Source organism: Trichogramma pretiosum, unplaced genomic scaffold (assembly GCF_000599845.2).
Source record: "Trichogramma pretiosum strain Unisexual culture from Peru unplaced genomic scaffold, Tpre_2.0 scaffold10, whole genome shotgun sequence".
NCBI lineage: Eukaryota > Metazoa > Arthropoda > Insecta > Hymenoptera > Trichogrammatidae > Trichogramma > Trichogramma pretiosum.
Window position 1 is genome coordinate 2,180,557 of NW_019641652.1, and position 27,012 is coordinate 2,207,568.

The 27,012-nt window shown below is 33.1% G+C and overlaps 7 protein-coding genes across 8 annotated transcripts; 3 read left to right on the forward strand and 4 right to left on the reverse strand.

Moving 5' to 3' along the window:
* Positions 1–194: 194 nt before the first annotated feature.
* LOC106658881 (dolichol-phosphate mannosyltransferase subunit 3) lies at positions 195–932 on the forward strand. Its single transcript, XM_014381030.2, has 3 exons — positions 195–428; positions 526–758; positions 828–932. Exons 2-3 carry the CDS (start codon positions 537–539, stop codon positions 906–908), a joined length of 303 nt encoding a protein of 100 aa, XP_014236516.1. The 5' UTR covers positions 195–428; positions 526–536; the 3' UTR covers positions 909–932.
* A 1,212-nt stretch (positions 933–2,144) lies between these two features.
* On the reverse strand, positions 2,145–3,332 carry LOC106658839 (polyadenylate-binding protein 2). Its single transcript, XM_014380971.1, has 3 exons — positions 2,809–3,332; positions 2,629–2,696; positions 2,145–2,549 (listed from the first exon to the last, which is right to left on the reverse strand). Exons 1-3 carry the CDS (start codon positions 3,047–3,049, stop codon positions 2,181–2,183), a joined length of 678 nt encoding a protein of 225 aa, XP_014236457.1. The 5' UTR covers positions 3,050–3,332; the 3' UTR covers positions 2,145–2,180.
* Positions 3,333–6,020: 2,688 nt separating this feature from the next.
* LOC106658714 lies at positions 6,021–10,237 on the forward strand. The gene is made up of 3 exons (XM_014380797.2): positions 6,021–7,087; positions 7,211–8,861; positions 8,940–10,237. Exons 1-3 carry the CDS (start codon positions 7,018–7,020, stop codon positions 9,223–9,225), a joined length of 2,007 nt encoding a protein of 668 aa, XP_014236283.1. The 5' UTR covers positions 6,021–7,017; the 3' UTR covers positions 9,226–10,237.
* Positions 10,238–10,580: 343 nt separating this feature from the next.
* Positions 10,581–15,968, reverse strand: LOC106659034 (mediator of RNA polymerase II transcription subunit 26). The gene is made up of 3 exons (XM_014381316.2): positions 14,962–15,968; positions 13,444–13,956; positions 10,581–13,342 (listed from the first exon to the last, which is right to left on the reverse strand). The coding sequence occupies exons 1-3, from the start codon at positions 15,022–15,024 to the stop codon at positions 12,218–12,220; spliced, it is 1,701 nt and encodes a 566-aa protein (XP_014236802.1). The 5' UTR covers positions 15,025–15,968; the 3' UTR covers positions 10,581–12,217.
* Positions 15,969–17,375: 1,407 nt separating this feature from the next.
* On the reverse strand, positions 17,376–19,038 carry LOC106659036 (iron-sulfur cluster assembly 1 homolog, mitochondrial). Its single transcript, XM_014381320.2, has 3 exons — positions 18,291–19,038; positions 18,030–18,083; positions 17,376–17,935 (listed from the first exon to the last, which is right to left on the reverse strand). The coding sequence occupies exons 1-3, from the start codon at positions 18,372–18,374 to the stop codon at positions 17,681–17,683; spliced, it is 393 nt and encodes a 130-aa protein (XP_014236806.1). The 5' UTR covers positions 18,375–19,038; the 3' UTR covers positions 17,376–17,680.
* A 96-nt stretch (positions 19,039–19,134) lies between these two features.
* Positions 19,135–21,659, reverse strand: LOC106659035 (UV excision repair protein RAD23 homolog B). The gene is made up of 6 exons (XM_014381317.2): positions 21,403–21,659; positions 21,219–21,291; positions 20,737–20,932; positions 20,511–20,669; positions 20,033–20,385; positions 19,135–19,961 (listed from the first exon to the last, which is right to left on the reverse strand). The coding sequence occupies exons 1-6, from the start codon at positions 21,466–21,468 to the stop codon at positions 19,738–19,740; spliced, it is 1,071 nt and encodes a 356-aa protein (XP_014236803.1). The 5' UTR covers positions 21,469–21,659; the 3' UTR covers positions 19,135–19,737.
* A 635-nt stretch (positions 21,660–22,294) lies between these two features.
* Positions 22,295–25,169, forward strand: LOC106659037 (synembryn-A). 2 transcript variants are annotated; one of them, XM_014381323.2, is made up of 12 exons: positions 22,295–22,386; positions 22,464–22,537; positions 22,616–22,708; positions 22,790–22,929; positions 23,011–23,117; positions 23,202–23,491; positions 23,763–23,923; positions 23,995–24,247; positions 24,319–24,463; positions 24,538–24,685; positions 24,778–24,897; positions 24,981–25,169. In XM_014381323.2, exons 3-12 carry the CDS (start codon positions 22,631–22,633, stop codon positions 25,111–25,113), a joined length of 1,575 nt encoding a protein of 524 aa, XP_014236809.1. In that variant the 5' UTR covers positions 22,295–22,386; positions 22,464–22,537; positions 22,616–22,630; the 3' UTR covers positions 25,114–25,169. The 2 variants fall into 2 exon arrangements, with proteins under 2 accessions (XP_014236809.1, XP_023315690.1); XM_023459922.1 differs by lacking the exons at positions 22,295–22,386; positions 22,464–22,537; positions 22,616–22,708 and having other exon boundaries at positions 22,852–22,939.
* Positions 25,170–27,012: the final 1,843 nt, after the last annotated feature.

A 27,012-nucleotide genomic window follows, 5' to 3' on the forward strand; every position in this document is an offset into this window, starting at 1 on the left:
TTGCACCCTTTTAATTTTTTATATAATTCGAGTCAAAATTAACTTAAATTCGTTCATCAAATTACACGAAATGATGTATTTAGAAATCAAATATAGAAATTAGCAAAAACAAGATGAATTTAAATCGCACCGACTTACGGGCTAAATCGTATAGTAATAAAACTGATTCATTCATAACTCAAACACTGACGTGACTGACGTGGTGTACTGCACATAACATACATTCCGCTCAGATGTTTTTATCATATTATTATTTTGTTATTAGCTTTCTTTAGAAAATTAAGAATTTCTAATATTCTTGCATCTTATTTAATATATATTCTGATTCACATACCGGATACTTTCATTTATGAATAACTCATCGAGATTAAAAGACTGTTAACCTAGAATTTTTCTAGAGTTTGTTGATATAAGACATTAATATAAAGGTAAATTGAGAAGATCAATTTGGACAAATCAATAATTTTTAAGAAATTGCTTTTTGACGTTTAATCAAGTCTTGATTTTTAACTTTAATTATTACAGTGATTTGAGTAATGAAGAGGTGGTTGAAGTTTGCGTTTGGAGTGGCGGTGGCAAGTGGTATTTGGCTGTCTTTATACCTAAAAAATTTGGACAAAAATAATGATTGCGAATGTTACTTAAAGTATCTTCCACTCATTTGTGTATTTGTTTTTGGCATTTATTCACTTACAGTAGTGATTTATAGAACTTTTACATTTAACAACTGTGAAGAAGCTTATGAAGAATTACTTGATGTCAGTACATTTTATAAGAAATGAATAAAACTCATTAAAATTTTAACTAATGTATTTTGCTATTTACAGGAGATCAAGATGGCCCGTAAAGACTTGATAAAGAAAGGTGTCTTATTTGACAAAAATTTTAAATCTGTTAAAAAAGATTAATATTTTGTAATAAGGATTTGTAAATAAAATGCTTACGATTGATATTTTATACATTTATTTATCATCATTCATCATTTTTTACAATATTATCTTTTACATTTTTCACTCAATTTTTTATTTTATTCTTTTTTTCTTAATAAATAATTCATTTCAAATATATTTTGACTTAATCATATACTATAAGTATGCAGCCAATGACCAGCTGCACCTGAAAAATACTTAGTAACATAGGATATTGAGGAAATTTACTACGTTGGGACCATTTTGAATATAAATTCAAAATACTCCAGGGTAAGTAATTAATGTATGTATACTTAGATTACAGCATTTCTAACTTCACCTCATGACAATAATAAAAAAGATGCCTATAATTACAAATGAAATGAGAGTGCAATTTTTTAAAATGAAGATAATGCAGTATTCCTCAAACTCTAGCTCATTGTTATTTTCAAAATATGAGATAAATTTGAATTCATGTTCATTGTAGTTCAAACTAAATTATACTATCCATTACTTTTTGGATAAATGCTTGATCAATATTTACATCAGACAGCAGATTGAAAAAGATAATTATATGAAAACTTTGTTAAAAGTTTTGTAAATATTATATTATAAAAAAATCTAGGAAATATCTTTTTGAAAACATTAGTGTTCACTTAAATGATCATTAAGTATAAAATGGATTAAAAGATTTAACTCAATGGTAATTACAATATCTGCATGGATTTATGATGTAATTTGAAAAAATATTTCAATTATAAAATTAATTTGAACTACAACGCTTGATTGAGTGGATTTATAATTCATTTTTTTTTTCTTTTCGACTTTCGTGTTTTTCTTTCTCTTTTTCAAGAAATATTCTTTTCTTTTTTTTCCACTGTTTTTTTGTTTTTTTCCTTTTTTTTCTCCATTGCGTTATTTCTCTCCATGTGTTTTTTTTTCTGTGGACATATTATAATTTTTTCAATAAATTTATATTTTCAGTACTGGAAATTCAGAAAAAAATTGCACTTTAAATTTGATTTAACTCAGCAAATCAGAAAAGTTGTTGAAAAAACTGTTTTAAATAATTATAAATGTGATATAATACTAATAGGGATGATTTTGAAAAAATACCAACTAATGCATGCAAATGAAAAGAAATTGTGAATAAATTAAATATTAATGTTTTAGTAATAAAAATTATCTTAATAGAATTAATTATTTGGTCACAGTAAAAAAAATGTGTAAACTCACCATGAAGACCGTCACGAATCGGTTAAAACTGTATCATTAATAAGGCATGTAATATCCCCGTCTATAACTTCTTGGCCTTCTCGTTGGTCTGTACCCAAAATAAGCAGAACCCCTGGTAACTCCACGAGCAGCACCTCTGTACCCTCGTGCACCTCTAGGGGCTCGGTTAGTTTGTGACATTCCTGGACGATTGGTCCTTTTTGGCATAACTTTAATCTGACGACCTCTAAACATGGAATCATCCATGGCCATTGCTGTTTGAACAGAATCACGCTCTGCAAACTCAATGTATGCAAACCCTTTGGGATGCCCATCGAATTTGTTGCACAGTATAGTCACTCTGTTGACGCTACCACATCCATGGAAATGTTGTTCCAGCTCTTCTGCTGTGGCTGCGTAATCAACCTTCAAACAAGACGTAATGGAATTAATATCAAATTATACAATTTTTTAATAAGATGTTTACAGTTTTAATGAAACTTACGTTTCCGACGTATACAGATCTGTTATCCACTTCCATTTTGTCCTCTGCTGATAAATTTAGTGGGCTTGCTATGAAAAGAAAAATTACAGTTAACAAATGCTGAAAAGTACGGGGTTAGGTTAAGAGAATAGAGAAGGAGAACGTAAAACGCACTTTTTGAGCTATCTTTTATGTACTTACTTCCCGGAGGACTGCCCAAACTCATTTGCTTGTCAACTTCGCATTGAAGTTCTTTAAGCTTAGCCGCCTCTTCCTCCATTTCCTTGACTCTAGCTTTAATGGCTTCGAGTTCTGGGTCATCGTTTGATTCTCCAAAGCTTCGTTTAACAGGATCACAGTTCATGGATTCGACTTCTTGGCCATTTTCTAAGCCATCCAAGCCGTCGATTTGGTCGTTTGCTAATAAGTCTGACTCCGACATTTTTCTGTAACGCAGTCACAAGATTTTTGTCACAAGATGTTGATAGCGAAGGATATACAAGATTATATGTGCAACAATCGAAGCTCTTTTCAAGAATGAAGTATGAAAATTAGCATCGAACAAAACAAAATAAACACTGCAGATGTTCGTATTGAGAAGAATCTCGATAGTTTAGAACATAAATAGAATTTAATAACTAAAACAGCGTAGGCAAGAACTAGCCGAATGCCGGACAACCGGGTAGTATAGGTATAATATGTTTCCAGAATACTACACTAGACGATGTACGGTGTACGAATGATGATATTGATGATAGCTGGGCGTAGAATACAAGTCTCTACCACGTGAGACATATGGCAGCACCGTCAACGCCGCACGCTTGAGCAATGAGCAGTCAGAGGCTCTTGAAAACAGACCCACAGTGAGCGCGAAATTCAAATTCGTGTAAAAATGTAATTTAAAATATCTATAGTAAAACATTTTTTACATTCATTAAAATAAAAACATAATTACCACTTTACTATTGTGTCGGCAATCATTTTTATTATTAATAAAATGAAAATAAAATTTTACAATGGGTATTTTAAGTTACATCTTTACACAAATTAGAATTTCGTCCTCACTGTACGTGCTGTTTTTGAGAGCACAGATCGAGCTCTTCTTGTCGGTACTCCCACGGTCAGAGCTCCGTAAAAAGATACATAGACAGCGCATTGTGACTGTCACTTAAAATCATGACCTACCTTTTTACACAACTCTGCCCACTGTTATTTTTTATTATAAAAAATAGACCGTTTCTAATCTTTCCCAAATTTGCAAACGAGGTATTTATTCTTGGGTTCGTAGTTTTCGGACGATGGCCTGCGTTACTCTCAGTACACAGGCGTAAAAAACATCGTATGTCAAGACTCAAGACTCCGTACATTTACGTGAGTCGTGATACGTCAAATAGATTAGATGTGTCAACAATTTTGGGGTTTCAAACTACTTACATGATTTACTTTTTAAAATATCAAAAACTGACTCCAGTGAAATATAAGAAATTTCAAACAAGTACAAAGTGGATACATAAAAATTATTTTTCATAAAAATCGATTTCCAAAAGAATCCAAAAGAAAAACTACCAATCGACATTGGTTTGTTAAAAAGCGAAACTTGAAGTACTACTAAAGAGAAACAACTATAATTTTCAAATTTTGAGGAAATACGCGACGATGTGCATACAATGAGATTTGATGGAGACCAAATTGAGAAAAAATAACATAACTCTATGCATTGACGAAAATAAAACTACTTGTGACGCAAGTTTGTTATAAAACAAAACTATAAAGTATTAATTAAAATTTGAAAAGTATGATATAATTTTTAAATCTGACGCATGTTCAATTTTCGATAAAGATTTTATGAAAGAATGATTGACAATCAAATTGAAACAAAACTAATACGAAACGCACGTTCATTGACAATTTGATATCAGAAATTGAATGAAATTGAAAAAACCAAATCTCATGTTATAAACAGTACAATTTGGTTAAATCAATTTACCTTTTGACACAAGTTGGAGCGAAGATGAAAATGTGTAAATTCCCACGTGATTGCAACGGCTGGAAGGACTGTATAAATAAGAGATCTGTGTGCAGCTACGATGTGTTAGGCTTCACAATAAACTCGATTATGCTAGCAATTAAAAGATATATTTTTGAAGAAGTCCAATTAAAGTAACGCGCCCCCTTCGCCTCCCATGGACACCAAAGTCAAAAATTTGTCTCTTCAATCGTTCTTATTTTAATTTTTTTTCCATCTCTCTTCTATTCCTCATTCTTTGAAAGAGTTAAACTTTTGAAGCCATGCTATCATGATGATCAATTATTTAGCTCATATTATTAGAGTCATTTTGCTTGGCAATCACCAGTTGTATTGCAGGTATTTTTTAAAAATAATTTTTACATATGATAATCTTTTCATCAAAATTATTATTGTCAACAGTATTGAGATTTTTGCCTGTATTCGATTTTAACATTAAAGTAATTAATTTTTAATGTACGAATCTTGACGCAGACGATAAAAAGTTTAATTTTATGGATAAAAATTATTAAATGAAACACATTGAAACATTAAATAACGTTGAACATTGAAATTTATGAGAATAATTTTTGTCAAAAGTGATTTTACGTAATATACGTACGAAGATGTATATAAAACTGTTCATAACACATTTGCGAAAAAATGTGTTTATTACAATGCAATTTTTGATGAAATTCTTTTGATAAAAGCCTATTATGGTATATTTAGGTCTTTTAATCGTTACATGTTGTTCGAACGGGCCTGGTAAGTCCATACATAATATATGCGAAGCTGTCTACGACTACACCTATTAGGAGTTAAAATGCTGAATTTTTTGATGCTCGCGAGCGGTATAATATCCCGATGTCATCTCTGTCGGTTCAACTGTGCGCGTTTATGTATGAAGCCATGTAGGTATGTGTTTACAAATGTTGTATCATGCATCATGCGTGTGATGCGTATGAATGTAATAATACTACATAGATATACAGTGGCGAGGTTACAAATTTTCCCGCCAATTCTGTCGATGAAGTGTGCGTGTAACGCTAAGATGTATGTAGGTTGAATAGTTTAGATTGAATAAAAATAGCGCTAAGAGTTGGCAATTGACGCACAGGCGCACACCAACGGAGTCAAGTCCTCCACGCTTTCAAGACAGTCGCGAGCCCATGTTAGCCAATAGGCTGCGTGAAACTCCAAACTCGACAGTCGACGCGCGGCCGTACATACATTCAATTACTCACTCACACGAGCACACGGAGCACTCGCTCACTGCTCGATCCAAATGCAGCATATGCCGCCATGTATATAGGTGTTACGTACTACGTCTATACGTGTGCGCAGGCGGTATCGTAGTGCGCGCGAGTATACGTCGACCGTCGACACTGCTTGATAGCTGTATGGTAGGTGCGCACGAGCCACAAGAGTCGGCTTGCGGCGGCGCATCCAGTCTAGTACCCTCATCGTCTGTGCTTAGTGTACACACCGGTGCGCGGATTTTCCGCCGAGAGCTAATTGCATTTCGCTTAAAATCTTGCGACTTATTTCGTGAGGATTTGGTGATCGTCCGAGTGACATCGTCGCTGCGCCGAGTCGCCGCCTCAGTAAAAAAAACTCGCACGTCCGTCACTGCATCGCGAGCTCGTTTGCGGCATTTTTTGCTGGCTGCAACGAAACCAGATACCGTATTGGCGTACATGGAAGCAGCGCGTATATATAGATATATGCGCGCGCGAAGCATATAACTGTTTCCCGTGCATCAAAGTGGCGCGTCGTCGGCAGCTCCTAGAGCGCGCGCGGACTCTCGTCGTCGTGTGTTGGCGGGGCTCAGTTTAGGAGTAGGAAAAGTGGCTCCATTGCTCGCGGATTCGCCTGCACGTGTTAACCGCGAAACAGACTAACTCGCCATACTGTCGGGCAACGCTGATTGTATATGTACATACAATCCTTTTGTGAGAGACTATCGTGACTTTGACTGTTGTGTGCGCACACATATTATATACACATGTATATATAAGCTTGACCGGCGAATTTGTGCGGGACGCGCGTTATGCTCATTTAGCGCGCGCTGAGCTTGCGATAACGAGTCGAACCTACGATTCTTGCCACCGCCGTACCAAGAAACATGTTCTCGGAATCCAAGTAATTAAAAAGTGCTACGAGCTTGATTGATCAATTAATGCTAGTCTCGTTGGTGAATCTATTCAGCTTAGGCGTATGTAACATACGCATCAAAGACGTATACAACAGTCGCGGCAAGTGGCTGCGATTCCGCGCGCTATTTTCGTGCTCTGCTACTAAATACTGCTATCGCGTGCTGGGGCAGAAGGCCGCACGCCAGAGTTAGGTTAGCTGCATCCCAAGTGCCGCTACTGGCCGGAGTGTGGACGACGCTTTCAAAAAACATGCTCAGTATCGCCCAAGCAGTTCATCCCGAAAGTCAAGGTTCGACACCAGGTCAACGTTCGGCCTTGCGTAAGTAAATGCGCTCGCTTGCTATTCCTATTCAAGCATCCCTCAAACAAGCTCTGCTTGCTCTATACACGTTTATTGCTAGCATGTCATGTAATTTAACAAGTGGCTATGTTGACTTTCTAGCCCGTTCTTGGTCACCGTCGCCGGAAAGAAAAAATGCCGCAAAGCGCCAGAAAACATCAGAATCCGACAACTGCGCCTCCACGGAAGACAATTATTCGTTTAAAAAAATTTCAGAATTCAACTATAACAACCCAGAAATCACTTTGACAGTAATACCCAAGAATTTATCTGTTTCTCGAAAACAAGAAGACAAAATGGTTGCAGAGGAATACGTAAATACTTTACCAGAAAATGTACCACCCGTAGTTATGTCATTCTTTGAAAAATCTAATGAGATTCAACTTACCAAAGTTGACTCAAAACCCTGTGTTAGGTTTATTAAACAGGTTGACTCTAACGAGCAATATGATAAAGATTCTGAGTCTGTTGAAAGCACAGAATCCACAGATGTAATATACAATAGAAAAGAACTAAATGAAGTAACGATTGAGCCTATAGCTGCTAAAATTGCTAAAGCTGAGAAACTGTTGCAAAAAAAAGAACCGAATCCTATCATAGAGAGCTTGGGTCTTCTTCCTACAAACAAACAAAGCCAACCACAAATTGTTGAAGAACCTTTTGAAACTAAAATTGAAGAAATACCTACAGATAATTTCATAACTGATGAGCCAGAAATCGAAGCAATAACTTGTTTGAAATCAAATGGCTCAATATTTGATGAAGAACCAGAAAATCAACCAGCTTTGGCCCTTGTACAATATGATCCATTTATGAACGTTGGAATGTTTTGTGATGAGTTTTACATTGCTGATGATAAGCCACACTATGCTACAGGCTTTCCTAATCCACCTGGAGAAAATCGTTGTTGGATTAATTCGATGTTGCAAGTTTTTTTTGCCTTACCGATAATGGAAGAGTTACAACATTTGCATGCACTAAGAAAATCAAAACTAATTTCTTTATTATTTGATATACATACATGCTGGGTGAAGAGTTCCACTGACACCAATCAATTTGATCAAACTTTTCGCGCATTCAAAGATGAAACAATAGTACTTGATAAATTTTACCCATCTAAAATACAGCAAGATGTATCAGAATTTTATATGAATTTAGTGAATCACATGAAAGGAGAATATAAATCCTTAATTTCTCAAGAATCAAAACATGAAATTGAAAATATACCAAATAATGATCAAGATGCTCTTCGAAGGATGCAGAATAATTGTCAAGATTTCAACAAGAGACTTCCATTAGCAGATATTTCAGATTCTCCTCGTAAGCTAAGAAATCATCAACAATCTAATTCAAGTCAACAAGATAAAACTGATTTAAGTTCTAAAATTTCATCAAATTTGTTTGATGAGCATTTTTTATTAGATATGACAGAAAATTATGTCTGTGAAGGTTGCAAAAAACAAAGACAACGAAAAGCAGACAATTTAGTGCTGTTAATTGATTTACCTCATGAAAATGAAAATAATCCGGTTCCTTTAGCTGATATAATCAACAAGTCATATGCTTTGGAACATAGATCAATGTCATGTGAGTCATGCAATCATGATACACATAGTATGCAAGTTAAACTAAAAGAAATTCCCAAATTACTTACAATTCAAATTAAGCGATATGATATGGCACCAGAAGGAGTAACTAAGAATGTCACATTAATTGATGTTCCAAGAGTGCTTGAACTTGATTCTTTAATTATGTAAGTATCCATACAATTGCACTAATATTAAATAAACATATGAACATTTGATATTCATATTTCATTTTTATTTTTTAGCTACAATTCTGAAGAATTTGCCGAATGCCCTACATATGAGGCAGTTGGTATAATATCTCACATTGGAGATAACGTGGATTCAGGACATTACATTAGTTTTGTTCGACACGAATCTAATTGGTTTTACTATGATGACAGCAATGTGAAAATTTTGACAGAAGAAGAAGTATTCAAACTTATACAAAACAATGCATATGTTGTTTTCTACAAAGTAGCTGATCTGGATCAAGAAATAATCGAAGAATCATTGGATATCAAAGATGTCAAAGAATGTGATGATTGTTAACATTAAAAAAATATAACCTTGATAAGGGTTTGTTTTTGGAAAGAAGACATATATGTATATCATAATATAATAGTGTATATCATTTATGTTTAATGATCTGATATGAATGATACAAATGATTTATTTGTTTTTTTATCTACGATAACTCTATTTTCTTATTTGTCTCAGGCATAAGATTACTGCGTTTCAGAGATCAGATAACACTAGATTTTTATGTGACAAAATTAGAATTTTTTCAGAAGAAACTTAAATTTAATATTTGATTCATAATGTAATTATGTAAGTAACTAAATAAGATTAATTAGGAAAATTACAAGTTCTGTACTAGTATCCATTTGCGATTTCTAAAACAATAATATGTGTATTTCGAGTCAAATTTAGTTATACTTTTTGTATAAAATAGTTTTCTTAAACTTTTTTATAATGTCGATTTGATGAAATAATGAAATAACGATTTTCTTGAAAGGCTAATACCAATTTTTGTGCTATTGGAAAAAATCAAGTGTTTTATATAAATTCCACAAGGGACCATATTCCTAGATTTTTAATCGTATTTCGGTGATTAAAATATGCGATTTTTAATGAATTGTTTATAGCCGTCTGTGTACATAAAATTAATGTAAAATAGTGTTATAAATTAATCTTATGTGATCAGTCACATGTGTATCATATATTTCAGTGTGAAGAGAATGGCATTAGATAGAAATTTTATTTGTATAAATGGTGTTAAATAACTAAATGTCAAAACTGCCTAGTGTATGCAGATCTATTTGCACAAGAATCGACGTTAAAAATATCTGTATCTTTAAATGTTAGATTCTATATGGGTGTACCTGAAATTTTCACCAAAAAATTAATGATATCAATGCCGTCTGTTCGTTACAAAGTGTAAGAAATCATATTTATGATTAATTTGAAATAAACTGATTTAGCTACAATTCAGTTTAAATATTTTTCGTTGTATATTCAAAAAACAAGCATTTATGAGAAATAAAAATACACGATGAACGAACTTATTCTATTGTAAATTTTTTTGTCACCATAAATAATCATTCCCTTAGAAATATTCATTTTAAGTAACTTTTTCACAAATTTGACTCGAATGATATATACTGCAAAGTAAAGTTAAAGCCCATCTTTAATTTCGTTACAAATAAGTATACATTTTTCAATTTCTTTACTTTTATATTGAAAAAGTTCATTAGTTGAATTCCTTGCTACTGTAGCCTTAAGTTTTATCTTATTTCAGGAGTTATTATTAGTTCGCAATTCCAGTTTGAATTATTAAAAAATTAGTCAAGTTATCTATTTGGATTGAGGACTTTGTATGAAAATAAAATTACAAATAAGTTTGAGTTTTTTACACAATATATATTAATCAATTATATTGTACAAATTGAGACTTCAAACGTTTTAATTACACAATATATCTATATATGTACAAGTCGTACCAGCGAAAAAAGCTACTTTATAAAAAAACCTAAGCAAAAATACCATGTTATGAAAATTTTTTGCATAAATTTTTTGATCAATTTTGAGTAAACAATATACATTTTATAGATCATTTGTTGTTTACATTAGTCTTTTGATTAGTTTTTGGGGTACTCCGCAAATAATAGTAGAACGATAAAAATTACAGTTTCTTCTCCAGTAGAATATTTCCATGTTCATTCCAGTTGACTGAAAGTAAAAATTATCCTAAATGAAGACATGCTAAACAGACTTTTGAAGATTTTTAACCATTTTTTTCTCAAAATGCATAAAAAATATTTGATTAAATGTCATGAATATGAGTTGCACAATTCACAATGAGTCACGAGATGAAAAGTCACGTGCATTTTGATTAATTACATATTTTATTTTGCTAGTACAGACTTGATCATATTCTGCAACGTATTAAAATAAAAATCTGTCCATTCATTGATTTTTATAATTTATCAATTTACTTTAATGATATGCTATAATTTGTAGGAAGTTAATGAAAATGTTGAGTGAAATTACGGAGTAATCATCAGTTTGGATTAACGAATCATTCAATTTTTTATTAAGTAACTATGATTGGTTTGGTCTATAACAAGTAAATGTAAAGAAATTTACATGTTACATTAATCAACATCTCTCATTTAACATATTAGGAGTAGATTGTTTCAAACATGGTCATTGCTATAAGAAATCAACAGCAAGTAAGATTTTTTGCCACTGCTGAAAATCTTCACTGTGGATTCATATTAAAAAATTATTTTCTATCTGTTATTTACATCATTCAATTAAGGTGATCTATACCTCAGTTCAAAATTCAAAATTTTAAACATGTTCTTTGAAACTTCTACCGAATATTTCTCTAAAGGGCTCTATGAAAACCTTTATTTTTATGTTGTTAAGGTTCCTATAGAGTCCTTTAAGATAATATTAAGTAGAAGTTTCAAAAAACTCTTTTGAAAATAGAATTTTTGACTGTGGTAAGGATCGCCTCAATAAACAAATTTGGAAAATTTAAATCAAATTAACAATTTAAATAATAATTCCTAAAAATTGGCTTCAAGTTTTGTATCAATTATAAAACAATACAGTTAACCCATACTCATTAACCTTTGAGATTTTCATAAATACAATAATTTTATCTTTAAATTTTTTAGACTTTCAAGCAGTAAACAAAAGAAAAAGACTAAAAATAGTAATTGATGGATAACGTCAAATGCAAAACCATGAAACGCTTATGCAACAAAAATAATACATTTCTATGTTTGATCATCACAATTGTTTCAAGAAAATTTGACGTCTTACGTAGTAAATTATATTGGTTGACGTGTATTTTTCTGCGATGCATTTAAATAATTAGAAATGTTATCACGGTATTCATATTGTGAGAACAAAAGATAACAAAAACGATCACTTTCAGAAAAAAAAATGAATTTGATTCAAAACATAAAAGTGACTTTTAATGTATAAATATAGGACACATTTTTCAGTTTATATTAAACAATTTTAATGACTAATCAATAACAACGTAAGGCAATATGTGAAGGTTTTCGCCATTGAAACTTGGTCTTGCAAGCATTTCATGCCACTCTCTGAATTCATAATTATCATATTTTGAATCCGATGGCCTTTTTAAACCAATTGAATTGGTTATTTCATCTTTAGTATCATCAAGCTCAGTTTTGACACACGCGAGTTTTGGTTGCCAATTTCCATTCAAACCTTCAACACACTCTGTATGGTATTTATCAATATCTGCATCTGTTAATTCGCGTGGTGTTGTATTGAGATGAACATAGTAATTGTCTTCATCCCAGTTAATGGTATTTCGATCTAGTGGTGGTAACGTTGGAATGTCGAAAGTTTGTGTATTAGAATTTGAAGAAAAATTGTTTTCAGATTTTTTAGGTCCAACTGAATCCACTGTATCTTCATCAATAGTAATGGTTGGAATCTGTTTGTGCGGTGATTTCGATAAACTTTCTTCATACTTGCAATTAGTTTTACCAAAAGTACCCTCAAACGAATTTTTTATGTTCAACGGATATTTGTCCCCAGCAGTACTTTTTCTTGAATTACTATCTTCTTTTTTGATAGAGCTAACATTATGACTAGTATAAAAATTGGCATTCACATTTGAACCACGCTTCTGTAAGTCTTCAAATAATTCTTGAGTTGTTTTCAGTTTGGTACTACGAGATATGCTAGCCAATTTTTCTTTTACACTATCTTCTAATAAAGGTGTGTTTTTTATAGATTTGCTACCTTTCTTTCTGCCTCGTTTTTTAGCAACGTGAACTTGAGTGTCTAAATTTACAGGTTCTATCAGTTCTGGATTTCTTTCCTTCAGAGTTAAACTAGGCACTTCGTTATTTACACTGCTATCGCCATTGTGACGTAGCTTTTTATTTGATGCTAAATCTGCAGAATCAAAAGAATCCTCTTTCCGTAACCGCTTGTTGGAACTGTGTGTTCGTGGTACAGCCTCTGACAAATGATTTTGACCACTTTGTTGATCCAACTTTGGGACTGAGGAAACATGATTACTTAAACCAGCTGCAATCGTTGGTGGCCTAATTGGAGACTCAACTGGAGAGCGAGACTGGTCACTGTGCAGAGATAGCGCCGGACTCGAAATCTAAAAAACAAAAAGGAAGGAATTAATTAATCGATAAGTTCGTAATAGGTGCAGATGAATTTGAAATGTAAGAAATACAAGGATAAAACAATTGAACTTACTCGAGAGTTGACGGCAGCATTGCGCAAGAGAGGAACAGCTGGACTGTTTGGCTTGAGTCCTTTGAGAGCTGGGCTCTGCGGCTTGAAACCTTTAAACACCGGGCTTTGAGGTTGAAGACCTTTGAAAGCTGGGCTCTGAGGTTGAAGACCTCTAAGAGCTGGACTCTGAGGTTGAAGACCTCTAAGGGCTGGAGTCTGAGAATTCAATGCTTTAAGCGCCGGGCTCGCAGGCGTAATATTTCTAAATTGACCATTGAGGCCAGCGGGAGCATGTGCGGCATCGGCCACTTGGGCATGTTGTTGTTGCTGCTGTTGCTGATTCACACCGGGCAGCATCTGATCACGCCATTTGCGTACGAGGTTTTTGGCTCGCCTGGCCAATGCCTCGTCTTTGGAATTGCGTCGGAGCTCATTGACGTGTTTGCCGAGCCGGGTGGCTTCCAATACTTCCTTCGTGAGCGTGGTCTTCTCCAAGACCGTGAAAACTTCAATGACGCCTCGCAAATCGACAACCTGAAAAGTAGGCCAGTGACCGCGTAAGTAAATCATCATCGCAAGCATATGTGTGCGCGTTTTGGCAAATCGCGTCGTACATATAGTAGTAGTATATAGGTGTAAGTTTAAGAAAGAACGACGCCTTGCCACGCGTTCTCGTCTCGAGATTCGCGGACACCGAGAAGGCTACATGTATTTATGGTCGGAGCATAGTCGGCGCTGACAAAATCATCGTCCTCGTCGTCGAATGCAAGCGACAAATATCGGGTAGTTTTGGAGCATGCACATGTGTGCAGTTTGATTCATGTTCATGAGATTTTGCACACACACAGGCGCGCGCTAGCACGTCATGCTACGTATGTGTCTGTGTGTGTGTGTGTGTGTTATAATATAGCACGAGAGCAGCTACACACGTAAACGAGGCTGGCACGCGCAGACATTGTCAGTTGGCGACGCGCGAGTAGAGCTGCCGCATGCGCGAATACACAACATGCTACGCTACGTTGTCCCAAGCCCGACACTCGCGTTACTCGGCAGTGGGGTTCGCCCTGCTTCGCGCGCGCCTGTGTATTGCTCATAATGATTGCGTTTAGGTAGTATCCGCGCCAGCAAGTGGCGGTGTGTGTCGGTGCTTTGTCGAGATATACCGCACGTATATAGATATACATAAATATACACACGTATATAGATATATTGCTATATATGCATATGCACGATATATAGGAACGATACATATACAGGCTAACAGTAGGTATGTATACGAGAACGAGCGAACGAACGAACGAAGAACGTCGTCTCGTTCGTATAATGCTCGACGTTATTTCCCGAAGACCGATGCGAATCCGATGTGTGCGCGTGTGTATGAGTATTCTTGCATCGGTGTGTCCGTAGACTCATACGCACGATACGTACGATAATCGTCAATAAGTGTGCGAGGTTTCTGCCTCGGTGTATATTTTTATATACGCATACATATAGGTGTATCTCGTACGTACGTATGATGAAGCTTGGTATTGTACTTACATGATAATCGCTGTCGAGCGATCGCAGGAGCTTTTCGGTAAGCTCGGTGCAGTACTTCTGCATGAGGTCGAGCGGCGTCGGGTAACCGAGGATCGGTCGTTACCCGAAAGCTCGTGCTCGCCGCCTCGGCTGCTGCTGCGGCTGCTCGTCGTGATCGTTGCTGTGGCAGTCGTGTGCCTCCGGGCCTCCTACGAAGAGCAGGCCTGCTGCTCTTCGTCTGGTTCCTAGCAGAGTTGCTGCACTCTGGCAGTCAACTCCTCTCTTTCTCTCTCTCTCTCTCGTACACTTCTTTTTTCTCGGTCAGTCGGTCTCTCTGATAGAAAACCAGTCCAGGAGCAGCTGAAACAACTTGGGGAACAAAATCGACAGGCGATCAGCAGCTGGCCATTTATCCTCCTCGATTCTCTGCAGATTCAACCTTTTTTTCAATATTTTCTTTTTTCATATAATAAGCGTATATCTGTATTTTTCTTTTATAGCTGTGTGAATAGTCTCTCTTTATATTACACGTTTGTACACATATATATGCTGATGGTCAATGTATATGTATATACATCAATGCATATGTGGTCTATGGGTAAGGTGTATATATTATATGTATGTATAAAGTGCAGTGGCTCGCTCTCTATGTAGCTTAGCCTTGCTATCTCGCTCTCTCTCTCTCTCTTTCTCTCTCTCTTGCGCTTTGCAATTTCTCTCTCTCTCTCTCTTTTTCTCTCTCTTTCTCGCTCTCTCGTGTATGTATGTCGGTGCCAATGCGGCGGCGGCTTCGCTCGCAGTGCTGCAGGACGTGCGCGTAGCGGCTCACTCTCTGGCCTGCGTTACTCGTCTACCAGACGGCTGCGTGCGCGCTTCACGGCAATGACACACAAGGCGCAGCACCAACTGTACAGACTACTATATGTATATATTGTTTGCCGTCAAGCTTGGTAATGTACGAAGGAGATATACGACGCGTCCGCTCAGCGGGGCTGCAATGGCGAGACTAACACGGAGCTACGTTCGCGAGCCCTCCCTGCCTCCCGAGTGCCGTGAAGCAGCGGCCGCAGCACCGAGGCGAGCCCCACGCCGGCGCCAAACGCCGAGAGCCTCGACCGTGGCGCCGCGTCTCGCGCACCCGCTGCTTTGCAACGCCATCTCTGACACCCAGACTCGACCTTGCCGCCGCTTGCTTATTTTCACGATTTTGCCCTTTCGGCATCCCAGAAAATCCGCCAAACATCCTCGACTGACTTCTTCTTAAGCTTATTCAACCTTTGAAACAATGCGCTCAACCTGCTACTCGAAAATTCTCAATAAAACTCCATAAGCCACGCTGCAGCGATGATCCCGAGATCGAAACTTCCGCGTTCTCAAATCGGACAAATGAACTATTTGCGCGCACGCGTAACAGAGACGCACCAACGCTTGCGCGATTAATCAACACATGCATCGCTGGCGTTTCTCCTTCTCCATTTTCTCAGTAGACTAATGAAACTTATATTAACGGGATATAGGGTTCCAAAGCGACCATACTCAATGATCCGCTGGAAAGTATAATCCTACACCTACCACAAACACGTGGCTTCGCTAGAAACAGCACCGGCCGTATTGTTCTACGGCTTATTTATTTATTCATCGATAGCTTTTTTTTATTGCTATTCGAATATTTTTGACGTAAAATTCTTAAGCGCTAAATTTGATACGACTTAAAATAATTTTCAAATCAATGATTTAATAAGATTGATAGGATAACTGTCCAATGTTAATTTTCTCTTACAAAATGATTGTTGGGAAAATATTTATCATCCTTTTTTTCACAAATTTTCATGATCGAGAAATATCTAGTCTAGTAATTATTAAATGCTCATGACATTGAAAAAGTTTCAATGTAATAATTAGTGATATATTTATTCCACTATGTCATTGGCTACTTACAAAACAATAAAATTTATTCTATGAATGAAACCTTCTTGAAAACGCTCTCGATCAAATTTTTTACAAACAATTTTGTTTGTAAAAAAAAGTTTCAACTTATGTACAGAAAAGTTAGTTTTAAGTACTAACATGAACCACGTGTTACCTTCAGCTTCAAAAATTCTTTAAACCGCATGTCTCCCGCGAAGCACACGCACATGGCATGATGGTCGAGAAAATTCATTTCCGAGATATTCAAAGAGCAAGTAGAGAAAATTTTAACGAAAGTTTCAAGAAAATTCTTCCAATCATTAAGAGTTGGCAGCCCGAAAAAATTTAAATTAATTTTGAATTATTTAAACTTTTTCTTTTTAAATTTAAAATTCATAATTTTGGTAACAATTCTAATGAATTTAAAACATTTTGAATCATGAAATTTTGAACAATGTATTGTCAAATTAATAAAATCTCAATTTTAATTTTTTATTACATTACTTATATTTCCATTTCTATTTTTTTATATACAACTGATTTTTTCATCAAAAATCATAGTTTTTTAAATTTTAAATGTGAAATATTTCTTCGTCGTAATATATACAATGATAAATGTAACATATTTTCAAGGTCATCTGTAATCGTCTTTGGTCAATAATTTCTTATATAAACTGCCATTTCCACTATTTTTTACAAAGTTCATGTATTTATACTATATACAATAAATCACTAAAATCAACTCTCACGCACTTACTTGACACTTTGAGTATTAAAAATATCAATACTAAATTAACAACAGAATAAGCACCTTTTTACAACTTTTATTTCATCATACGCTGAAACTTTCTCCACAGCCACATGTGCCTTTTATGTTAGGATTGTTGAATACAAATTCAGAGCTGAGTTTTGTTTCAATAAAATCCATTTCTGTTCCTAACAATGATAATTGAGCTTTTTTATCAATAATCACTCTGACACCATCCTGGACAACTTCTTCATCAAGCTTACTCTTATCAGTAGCATAATTTAACGTGTAACTAAGTCCATTGCAACCTCTTTGCCTGACACCAACTTTTAATCCAATCTATGAATTTAACATTATTAGTTGATTTATTGCTATTTGTACACATTGCGAAATTTGTTGATAATGATTGTAAACGCAAAATACTTCAACTTACGAATTCTGGCTTGTCCTTAAGTATTTCTTTGATCTTTTTCACTGCATTAGATGTCTACAAAGGAAAGTATTATTTTAGTCAATAACAATGCTATCAATAGATTATAGATTATGATAAATTATTTATCGAAAATTACAGTAAAACTAGGATCTAGGTTATGTATCATCAATTATTGTCGTGAATATTATTGTAAGGGATTTTTTTGTCATAGTAAAAATAATGATAAAGGACGAATAATTAAAGAAGAAGAAGAAAACTCACTAAAACCAAAGCTGCTCGAGAGGGGAGAATTTTTCTTCCTTTTACGGCTCGAACTGTAGCGCTCGCTGCGATGCGTGACGCCATTTTTAAAATACCCTGTGAATTGAGAATTTACAATCTGCACGTACACTTCGAAGGCGACAGCAGTATAAGTCGGGTCAGCGGAGCAGTCTACACCACCGACATCTTATGATGGTATGTGTGCACACACTTGCACAAATACATACATATACGTTATATATGACTTCATATATAATGCCTGTACTGTTCTGCTGCATATATATCAACATGTATTCGCGCTCATTATGCACAATCATCGAGGTTTTTTTCTACGTCTGAACGAATAATAAATACTATTTCGATGCATTTGGGATTGCTTGTTATCGTAAGAACAGCAATGCAAAAAAAAAAACAAATTACAAATGGGCAAATATTTTAACCTCGTCCATGAAGATGCAATAACTGCATTGCACAAATTTGTGACAGTTAAGTTTGAAGTTGCAACTTTTAAAAAGTCACCAAAGACTATTAAAAACATCATTTGACAAGCGTTTAATCAATTTTGAAACATTTGATTTTGATCTTTGTGATTACCCGAACCGAATAAAATTGAAAGTTCGCTAAAGTAATGATACAAGGAACAAATATTTAAAAGCTTCTTAATTATGAACAAACAGTATGTTATTTTGATGATATTAATTTAAAAAATTTGGATAAATGAATATAGTTAGTAGTTATTATGATACAATAGATCTGATAAATATTAATAACAACACTCATTTCTATAAGTAAACAAGTTTGATTTTAAAACTTTGAATAGGGTAAAAAAACATCTATACTGCAATTACAAAGCAATTACATTGTCTTAGTGGTGTGTATATATATAAGTACATAGTGCATAATAAAACAGCAGCATATGAACTTGTATTAATTTTATATTTATAAGTAGCAGTTTTGTATACATACACGATGAGAATGCAAAACATTTATATATGTACATATTTACAATCCTTAAAAATCATAATTTAAATACAAACAAAATATTGTGCTAAATTTCGTCAGTGATACAACAGCACAACCATTTTCAAATGTACTTATATGATGTTGCATTCTCATTATAATAGCTACCGGCATAGATATTAGATGCACATCTGTTTCAACCAAATTGCTTATTTTTTTACATTTTAATTTGTTTTTTGTTAAAAAGAAATAAATTTTCTATGAAACAACAAAATATTTGTTTCTAGGTCTCACATGAAAGATCTTAAGTTTTCTTAAAGCTTAAACTTCAAATAAAAGATTATTCAGAGTTTTGGTAATTATGTTGTAATTTGCCAATGAATTGGCGACATAATAAAGGTATAGCAAACCCAGACTATTTATAACAATAAAATTATTTTGTCTGCAAGAAGTACCTTGATTATGTCGCAAGTGTCATAAAAAATAATTAATCATCAAGATTTTGAGCTAACAAAAAGTTAGCAGCAAGGTTTTCATTTTTTTCACATGCAAAATATGCTTGAACAACTAAATCTTCTGGGAATCCAAGGGCTTTCAATCGTTCAATAGCTTCTTTATCTTGAGGAGTTATGTTAATCAGCGCTCCACTTCCAGTACCACTTCCAGCTGTAATATTGCTTCCTCCAGTGCCACCACCACTAGCTGCTTCGGCTAAATTACAAATAAAATATAGCGTTAAATTAATTCAATCGAGCAAGATATTTACAATGTCTCGTACTTACCACCAGAAGGTGCTTCATTGAGCATTCGAACAAATGCTTCTTGATTCTGTGATATTAGCTGAAGAAGTGCTGGGTTCGTTTGTCCGATTTGTTGTAGCACAGGGTTAAGTAATTGTGGATTTTGTTGGATAACACCTCTCATTTGATGAAATTGTGGTTGACTGCGTAGAAAAGCAAGAGGATCTTGACCTTCTTGAAGAGTATCAGCTGCAGGAGCATCAGCAGGAGCAGCAGGATCTTCTGGAGGATCCGCAAAAATCTGAGGTGGTATTCCTGTTAGTAAATATTCAACTGCCCTGTCCGGATTGTTGAAGCTAGCCCTTAGTGCTTGTTCTACTTGATCCCGCTCATATCTTGCATACAAATTTATAACATTATCCAGTTAAATTAATTTAATCAGAAAATTAAGAAAGCTCATTTTTTTCATTTTTCATGAAACTTTACAGTTATGAAAAAATTCTGCCATATTGGTACATACCCCATGTCCATGATATTATTGACCATTGTATTATAATCATCTCCTACGAGTAATGCACTTTCAGGTTGATTTGTTCTTTCAGCCCTTGCAGTAGGTACTGCTGGGTTACTTTCAGTCGGTCTGGTTGATTGAGTTGTAGGCTGGGCAACTGTTGCTGAACTGAATGAAAAATATGAATTCAAATATATTATGGTTACAATTACATACAATTCAATAATAAAACTACCTAGCAGGAGTTTCAGTGGTTGGAGTAGTCGTTACAGTCGTGGTTTGTTCACTACTACTTTCAGAGCTTTTATCGTCACTAGAGGTACTGGCAGTAGTTGCTGGTGTAGTTTTTGGGGCAGATACCATAACTACAATAAACTTTTTCTCATCGATGTTATAATCCTTCAATGGTTGGTCATCGACTAAGATTTTGCCTATAATTAAACAATAAAAGCATTACAAAGATTACTCTAACCTATCAAGAGGCAAGAGAAAAAGAATGAGTTGCATATATGAGGTCTTCAAAGATAGAATACAAAGGAACAAAAATAAGATATTGAAAAAAAAAAGATAAAAAACTATTGTCACAAATAAAGTTATTACCAAACATCAAGGACAATAGAGTAGGTATCACAATGAAAAAAGGAAAAAATTGTAAAATATGAATGAGCAAGGCGGCAGGCGAAAAAGGTTATGTTGATGAAGTTTGAAATGAATTACCGGCGTAAATAAGCTTTTGATGTAGAGCTGGCATACTCTGCTGTGCTTCGATCACATCTTTGAGGTCTTTCACCTAAAAATAAAGAGTCCCAACATTAATTATTTACAATCGTAAATATGGTTAACCAACATTTTTAATGAAAATAGGGCCTTATAGGTGGTACGACATATGAATTTTAATTACCGTTTTCGACGCGTCGATCTCGACGGTAAATGTCTTTTGCTGAAGATTTTTTAATGTGAGCTGCATATTGATGATTTCAATTAATATCTACGGCTTAAATGATAGATGTTGATTAAAGCGATCCACTGCTCGTTTAATGTGTGTGTAGAGAGAGAATCTTGCGTGTGCGAGTATAACAGGGCGGATTGAGGCAACGAACAGCACACCGTGTATATATACAGTGTTTTTGGCGTGCTCGATTTCCAAGAGCCAACAACTGCTAGTGCCCGAGAGTCGAGAGTCGAGGCAGAAACAACTTGGAAGAAAGCATGCGCAGTTTTCGTTCCGAATTTTCAAATTTTACCAACTTTTACAATTTCTACAGCAGAAATTCGTAACGTTAAGTTCGTTTAGTTATTCATTATTTTAAAAGAAATATGTAGATATAAACATTTTTTATTCGATTAAAATCTCATTTTGTTTATAATATTTGTGAAATAAATCTAACTGTAGGCATCAAATTAGAAAAAATCATTCAATTTTATTATTTCAGTTGTAGTGGATAAGTTTCGAAAAATATAATTTTTAGATATTTTATGTATGATTATGTATGAATGTATATTGAAGCTTATAATTCAAGTTAATTGGCAATTTGATAAATCATGTCCTTAAAACGTTTTTTATTCTAGAATTTCTCTCGAATCAAATTCAAGTTCAACGATAATTTTTTTTCAAGAACTTAACAATGAAACAAAATTATGCTAATGAAATGGATACACCGTAAAAAAACATGGGATGATGATTAAATCGGAAAGACAAACAAAAAAAGTACAAGTATTGCCTTTTCTCGAATCAGAGACCTGATCCAAAATTGATTGTTGTGTCATTGTAGAGGTCGCTGGTGAGGAATGCACGAATAAAGTTAAATGACAGAGTTATTGACTATAGATATCATGTGTGTATGTATATTTCCCCTTCCACAAGAAACTATCGTATAGCAGTAAGGTTGTGCACTGTTTACTGTTTGATATTTACATTTGAAGCGCATAATTTAATTTATTTTATTGCATTATTGATTTAAGAAAGAAGTCGAGTTTTTTACATCACAATCTAGTCGTTTTAAACATAAAGTTGCACAGAAAAAAGATCGTTAAAAGTGAGTAATTGACGAACAGTTTGTTGTGCAGATGAAAAATTGGTATTTTTTCTTATTATTAATTTGAAACCAATATAGGTTGAATTAAACACAATGGTTGACCTACTTCATCAACTTTCCTCAGAAAATGAGCAAGTATTTTCTCAAGCTTTGCAAAAGTTTGTCAATGACGTATGTACTTGAACACCTTAAATTGAATATTATATTTTTCATATTAAATTAAAGAATCAGGAATTTGTATTATTTTTATAGTATGCTGATACAATGAAATTAGATTTTCTTAATGAGAATGATCTTAGAACAAAAATATGGGATGCTCTATTTATTCATTTACTAAATAAAGATCAGGAATTCCATATAACTACTTGCTTACGTGCATTAAGAATCTTAAGGTGTGAGAAAGTAATTTCTTTTAATAACTTCCATATTTTCTTAGTATTATCATCTAAATTTTATTTGTAACAAATTTATAGTCGAGACAAAACAGATATGAATAAAATAATTACCAATGATCGTTTAAAAAGGATTCTATATTTATCTGGTCTGGATGAAAAATGTGATGAATACATTTATAATGATGGTAAGTTTTTCATATTTTAATTAATATTTTTTAATTTAATTTAAAAAAAATCTTATTTTGTAAATTTTCTGTTGCATTATCTAGTTACACAAGAAGCTCAGAAATTGTTGTGCAATATTCTATTTAATTGTCCTGACACACTCAACATGCTGCGTGAAACAAAATGTTTAGATGTTGTGTTTGATAGAATAAAAAAATACAATAAAAATGTGAGCCACGAAACAAAATTATTTGATATGAGGATAGTATTTCTAGCAACTGCTATAAATCATGACTTTAGAGATTATGTTCAAGATCAGTTAAGAGGAGATCGGCTATTGATTGAAGTCATAGATAATATTTCAGCCGAAACTAATGAATTCAAAACAATCAAGGTATTGTAATCTATTCTCAAAGACCAAGTTTTAGTTATTAATGCTTGTTAAAGGAATATTGAACAAGCATTATGATGAATTTTATTATAATTTCCACTTAAAAATTGTTAAAGATGTTTTGGATTGTAACCAATTTGAAATTACTCAAAAACATTCAGAACAATATTTAATGTAAATTACTAAAAATATTTTTAATAAATAATTGTCAATATGTGAGCATAAATTTTCTGTACATTCAAAAATGTATTAATAACTGGAATGAACTTTCTAGATGGAGGACGAAAAGTTGATCTGTGAAACTTTAAAAGTGCTCTTTAATCTTTTCATGCAGTCACAATTTAATGATGAAGATTCAGATATGCATTTTCAAATGGTTATGTGCCTAAGAAAGTTACTCACAAGCAATAAAGGAAGTTCTGACGATTTGGATAGGTATTCTGTTTTTAATAAGTTCTATTAGTGAAGTTCTGAAAATTTTTAAATAATAATAAATACTCTTTCAGCAATATTGTAAACTTGCTACTCATAATTCCACACAAATTCTATTCTAAATTGATTTCAATCAATTCAGATACTCAGCAAAATGCCATTTTTGTACATGATGCCGATATGACTATTGTACAGTTGTTAATAGATTTTCTACATATTAAATTGAATATTGAAACTAATTTGGCTGAAAATTTATCACCAATATTGTCCCTTTTTATAAAATTTTGTAAGGCAGAACGATTAGTTCGTAAGTATGTAAGAATCCAGGTATGTATATATCAATATTGTTTACGAAGAATATAGGCAGAAATAACTACATTCAATTTTGTTATTTACAGATTCTTCCTCCTTTGAAAGATGTCAAAAATAGACCGGAAGAAGGTCCAACTATCAGAAACAAATTATGTAAATTACTTACCTCTCCAGTTACTAATGTCAAGGACTTAGCTGCTGAATTTCTGTTTGTTCTTTGTAAAGAAAAAGGTAAATACATTCATGTCAATTATTCAAGATAACATCAAATTATAAGAATAATATAAATTTTTTATATAATCTAGTCGGTCGAATGATAAAATATACAGGCTACGGAAATGCAGCTGGTATGTTTGCTAACAAAGGATTACTAGGTTCCGATAAGATGACAGTTAACTATTCTTCAGAATCAGAAAATAGTGACACTGAAGAATATGAACAAATGAAAGATCAGTAAGTTTATGATAGAGTTAATTATCATTTAATTTTTAAGTTCAGTTTAACAGAACTTATTACATAAATTAAAAACTTACTTTATACTTCAGGATCAATCCAGTACTAGGATGCTACGAGAAACCAAAGCCTAATCCTTTAGAAAATATGACAGATGAACAAAAAGAGTATGAAGCCATGAAATTAGTTTCTCTTGTTGATCAATTACAGAGGTGATGTAATAACATTATCAAATTTTATTTATTCCATAACTCTTAATAACATTAACAACTTCTTTTTATGTTCCTAAATTCAGAGGAGGCGTGATACAACCGTGCCGCATCGGAGAAGATGGTAAACCTGTACCCATTGAACATGTTTTGGAATTGAAAAAAGAGTTACCCAAGCAACAAATTAATAGCATTCACAATAATTCCGATTCTGAATGATTTTAGCAGTAATTTTGAAAAGTGTTATTATTTCAATTTTTTTGACCAAAAGTACTTGATGTTGTGTATTATTTTGTTATAAAATATCATATATATATTTATGCTTAATATCAGTATTAAAATTTAATATTGTATGTGATGACTTTAAAGTGTGTAAATTTTTTTTTTTTTGAAAATCAAATAAATAATTATGTGTTGATAAACAATACTATTTGTATTACACTTGATTTCTGGGTTAAAAATGAAACTGAAAGGAGGATATTAAATAAAGAGATATTTGTTAAATCTTTGTATTTGCACGCATTTTTATGGTGTATATACAATAATTGTAATTATAATATTATTAATATATTGTTTTCGGTAACTTTCGCATTCTTATAAGCTAGTGAAAAATACGTCGAATGTTTGTACTTTAACTGACTAATAAAGAATAAATAGTAATTATATTCAACTAGTTTAATGTAAATCTAGAAACATCACACCGTTATAAGAACAATAACACGCAAAAATGTATATGTAATTATAAATTACTATTAAGCGTCTTAAAATTAGTATAGATGTGTATAATGTTCCAACTTCTTACAGTTATATATTATATTATACATGTATAATGTATATATATTATATATATATTATTACTGTCTATATAAACTTATTTTTTTGGCACAAAAGTGATAAATCAATGATTTGGTTTACGATTACATTGTATAAGTATATATATTTGTAAATATACAATTTTTGCGTATAAAATTGCTGAATGGACGAAGAAAATTATGAATAAAAACAATTGTTTTTTCGTAAATAAGACTAAAAACTTATTATACGAATCATCAACATTTGTATCAAGAAAATTTTCTCAAGATATAATTTGTTCACACCCTAATGCATTTTATTGTAACATAATAAGTTTTTATGAATAGAATGCACTTTTAAAACCCTCCGTCATTTAGGTAGAACAACATCAAAAACTACTTATTTTATTATACAGATATTACTGATCTTAAATGCTATAGTTTCCTTATTATAAAGTATATGTACATTTTTCATTTCAGTAGTTTAATTTGAGTATTAAAGCGCTCGGATCTTAAAAGCATTTTTCAGTGTATTTAATAATGGCATATACCATTGATTACGATTTTGAAACAAAACAAAGTTTAGATAGGAAAAACAATAATGAGTTCAAGAATAACTTATAGTAACGATAACTTACAATATAAATTAATTACGAAAAGGAACAAGTTAGAAACACATATTTTACAAAACCAAATACCATCCATTGACCAAGTGTGCAAGAGCTGTACATTCTTATATTTTATTTTATTTTATTATTTACTTTTTGGCTTATATAATATCATTAATATTTGCTGGTATTTCCAAGTCTAGTTTCGCTTTTTTATTTATTTTTTACTTTTATTTTTGTATTTTTTTAAAGCATTGTAAAATAATGCATAATAGTAGTTATTGAAAACAAATGTGTCAAATAAATGTTTATTTTCTTGGTTTATTCTTTAATATTCGTTTTTCTGCAAAGTTTTGATTACTGTATATTAATAAGTTTTTTCTTTAATTTGGTTTATGAATCGATGAAAAAAATTTTAATTATATTTAATCATAGAGAAAAATGTTTTTCAATGATACAAAAATTATGTTTCATCGTGTTAGAAACATCGATGAAATAGTTATAAAAGGACAAAATCCTCTTTTTTTTTACGGTATTTTTTATTGATTGAGCATAAGCACTCATTTGAATATTCACAACATAGGAAACCACATCGCTCATAAGTTTTTTGTTTCTAGGAAGACTATGATTAATCGTAGGCTAAATTGTAGCTTATTTTTTTCTTATGCCTACAGATAAAATGATTGTATACTCATAGCTGTAAAAGTGCTTTATTTCAT

What these genes read in the sequence shown, in the direction of transcription:
- LOC106658881 (XM_014381030.2), top strand. Translation starts at nt 537, where the DNA reads ATGAAGAGGTGGTTGAAGTTTGCGTTTGGAGTGGCGGTGGCAAGTGGT. An exon ending in CTTATGAAGAATTACTTGAT is followed by an intron (nt 759 to 827) that starts GTCAGTACATTT and finishes TGCTATTTACAG; the next exon opens with GAGATCAAGATGGCCCGTAA.
- LOC106658839 (XM_014380971.1), bottom strand. Translation starts at nt 3,049, where the DNA reads ATGTCGGAGTCAGACTTATTAGCAAACGACCAAATCGACGGCTTGGAT. An exon ending in TTTGGGCAGTCCTCCGGGAA is followed by an intron (nt 2,697 to 2,808) that starts GTAAGTACATAA and finishes TTCTTTTCATAG; the next exon opens with CAAGCCCACTAAATTTATCA. An exon ending in GATCTGTATACGTCGGAAAC is followed by an intron (nt 2,550 to 2,628) that starts GTAAGTTTCATT and finishes TCTTGTTTGAAG; the next exon opens with GTTGATTACGCAGCCACAGC.
- LOC106658714 (XM_014380797.2), top strand. Translation starts at nt 7,018, where the DNA reads ATGCTCAGTATCGCCCAAGCAGTTCATCCCGAAAGTCAAGGTTCGACA. An exon ending in AGGTCAACGTTCGGCCTTGC is followed by an intron (nt 7,088 to 7,210) that starts GTAAGTAAATGC and finishes TTGACTTTCTAG; the next exon opens with CCCGTTCTTGGTCACCGTCG. An exon ending in GAACTTGATTCTTTAATTAT is followed by an intron (nt 8,862 to 8,939) that starts GTAAGTATCCAT and finishes TTTATTTTTTAG; the next exon opens with CTACAATTCTGAAGAATTTG.
- LOC106659034 (XM_014381316.2), bottom strand. Translation starts at nt 15,024, where the DNA reads ATGCAGAAGTACTGCACCGAGCTTACCGAAAAGCTCCTGCGATCGCTC. An exon ending in CGCTCGACAGCGATTATCAT is followed by an intron (nt 13,957 to 14,961) that starts GTAAGTACAATA and finishes CCTACTTTTCAG; the next exon opens with GTTGTCGATTTGCGAGGCGT. An exon ending in ATGCTGCCGTCAACTCTCGA is followed by an intron (nt 13,343 to 13,443) that starts GTAAGTTCAATT and finishes TTTGTTTTTTAG; the next exon opens with ATTTCGAGTCCGGCGCTATC.
- LOC106659036 (XM_014381320.2), bottom strand. Translation starts at nt 18,374, where the DNA reads ATGGCGTCACGCATCGCAGCGAGCGCTACAGTTCGAGCCGTAAAAGGA. An exon ending in CTCGAGCAGCTTTGGTTTTA is followed by an intron (nt 18,084 to 18,290) that starts GTGAGTTTTCTT and finishes TTTCCTTTGTAG; the next exon opens with ACATCTAATGCAGTGAAAAA. An exon ending in TTAAGGACAAGCCAGAATTC is followed by an intron (nt 17,936 to 18,029) that starts GTAAGTTGAAGT and finishes TTAAATTCATAG; the next exon opens with ATTGGATTAAAAGTTGGTGT.
- LOC106659035 (XM_014381317.2), bottom strand. Translation starts at nt 21,468, where the DNA reads ATGCAGCTCACATTAAAAAATCTTCAGCAAAAGACATTTACCGTCGAG. An exon ending in AGATCGACGCGTCGAAAACG is followed by an intron (nt 21,292 to 21,402) that starts GTAATTAAAATT and finishes CTTTATTTTTAG; the next exon opens with GTGAAAGACCTCAAAGATGT. An exon ending in TCAAAAGCTTATTTACGCCG is followed by an intron (nt 20,933 to 21,218) that starts GTAATTCATTTC and finishes GTTTAATTATAG; the next exon opens with GCAAAATCTTAGTCGATGAC.
- LOC106659037 (XM_014381323.2), top strand. Translation starts at nt 22,631, where the DNA reads ATGGTTGACCTACTTCATCAACTTTCCTCAGAAAATGAGCAAGTATTT. An exon ending in TGAATACATTTATAATGATG is followed by an intron (nt 23,118 to 23,201) that starts GTAAGTTTTTCA and finishes TGCATTATCTAG; the next exon opens with TTACACAAGAAGCTCAGAAA. An exon ending in GTAAGTATGTAAGAATCCAG is followed by an intron (nt 24,248 to 24,318) that starts GTATGTATATAT and finishes TGTTATTTACAG; the next exon opens with ATTCTTCCTCCTTTGAAAGA.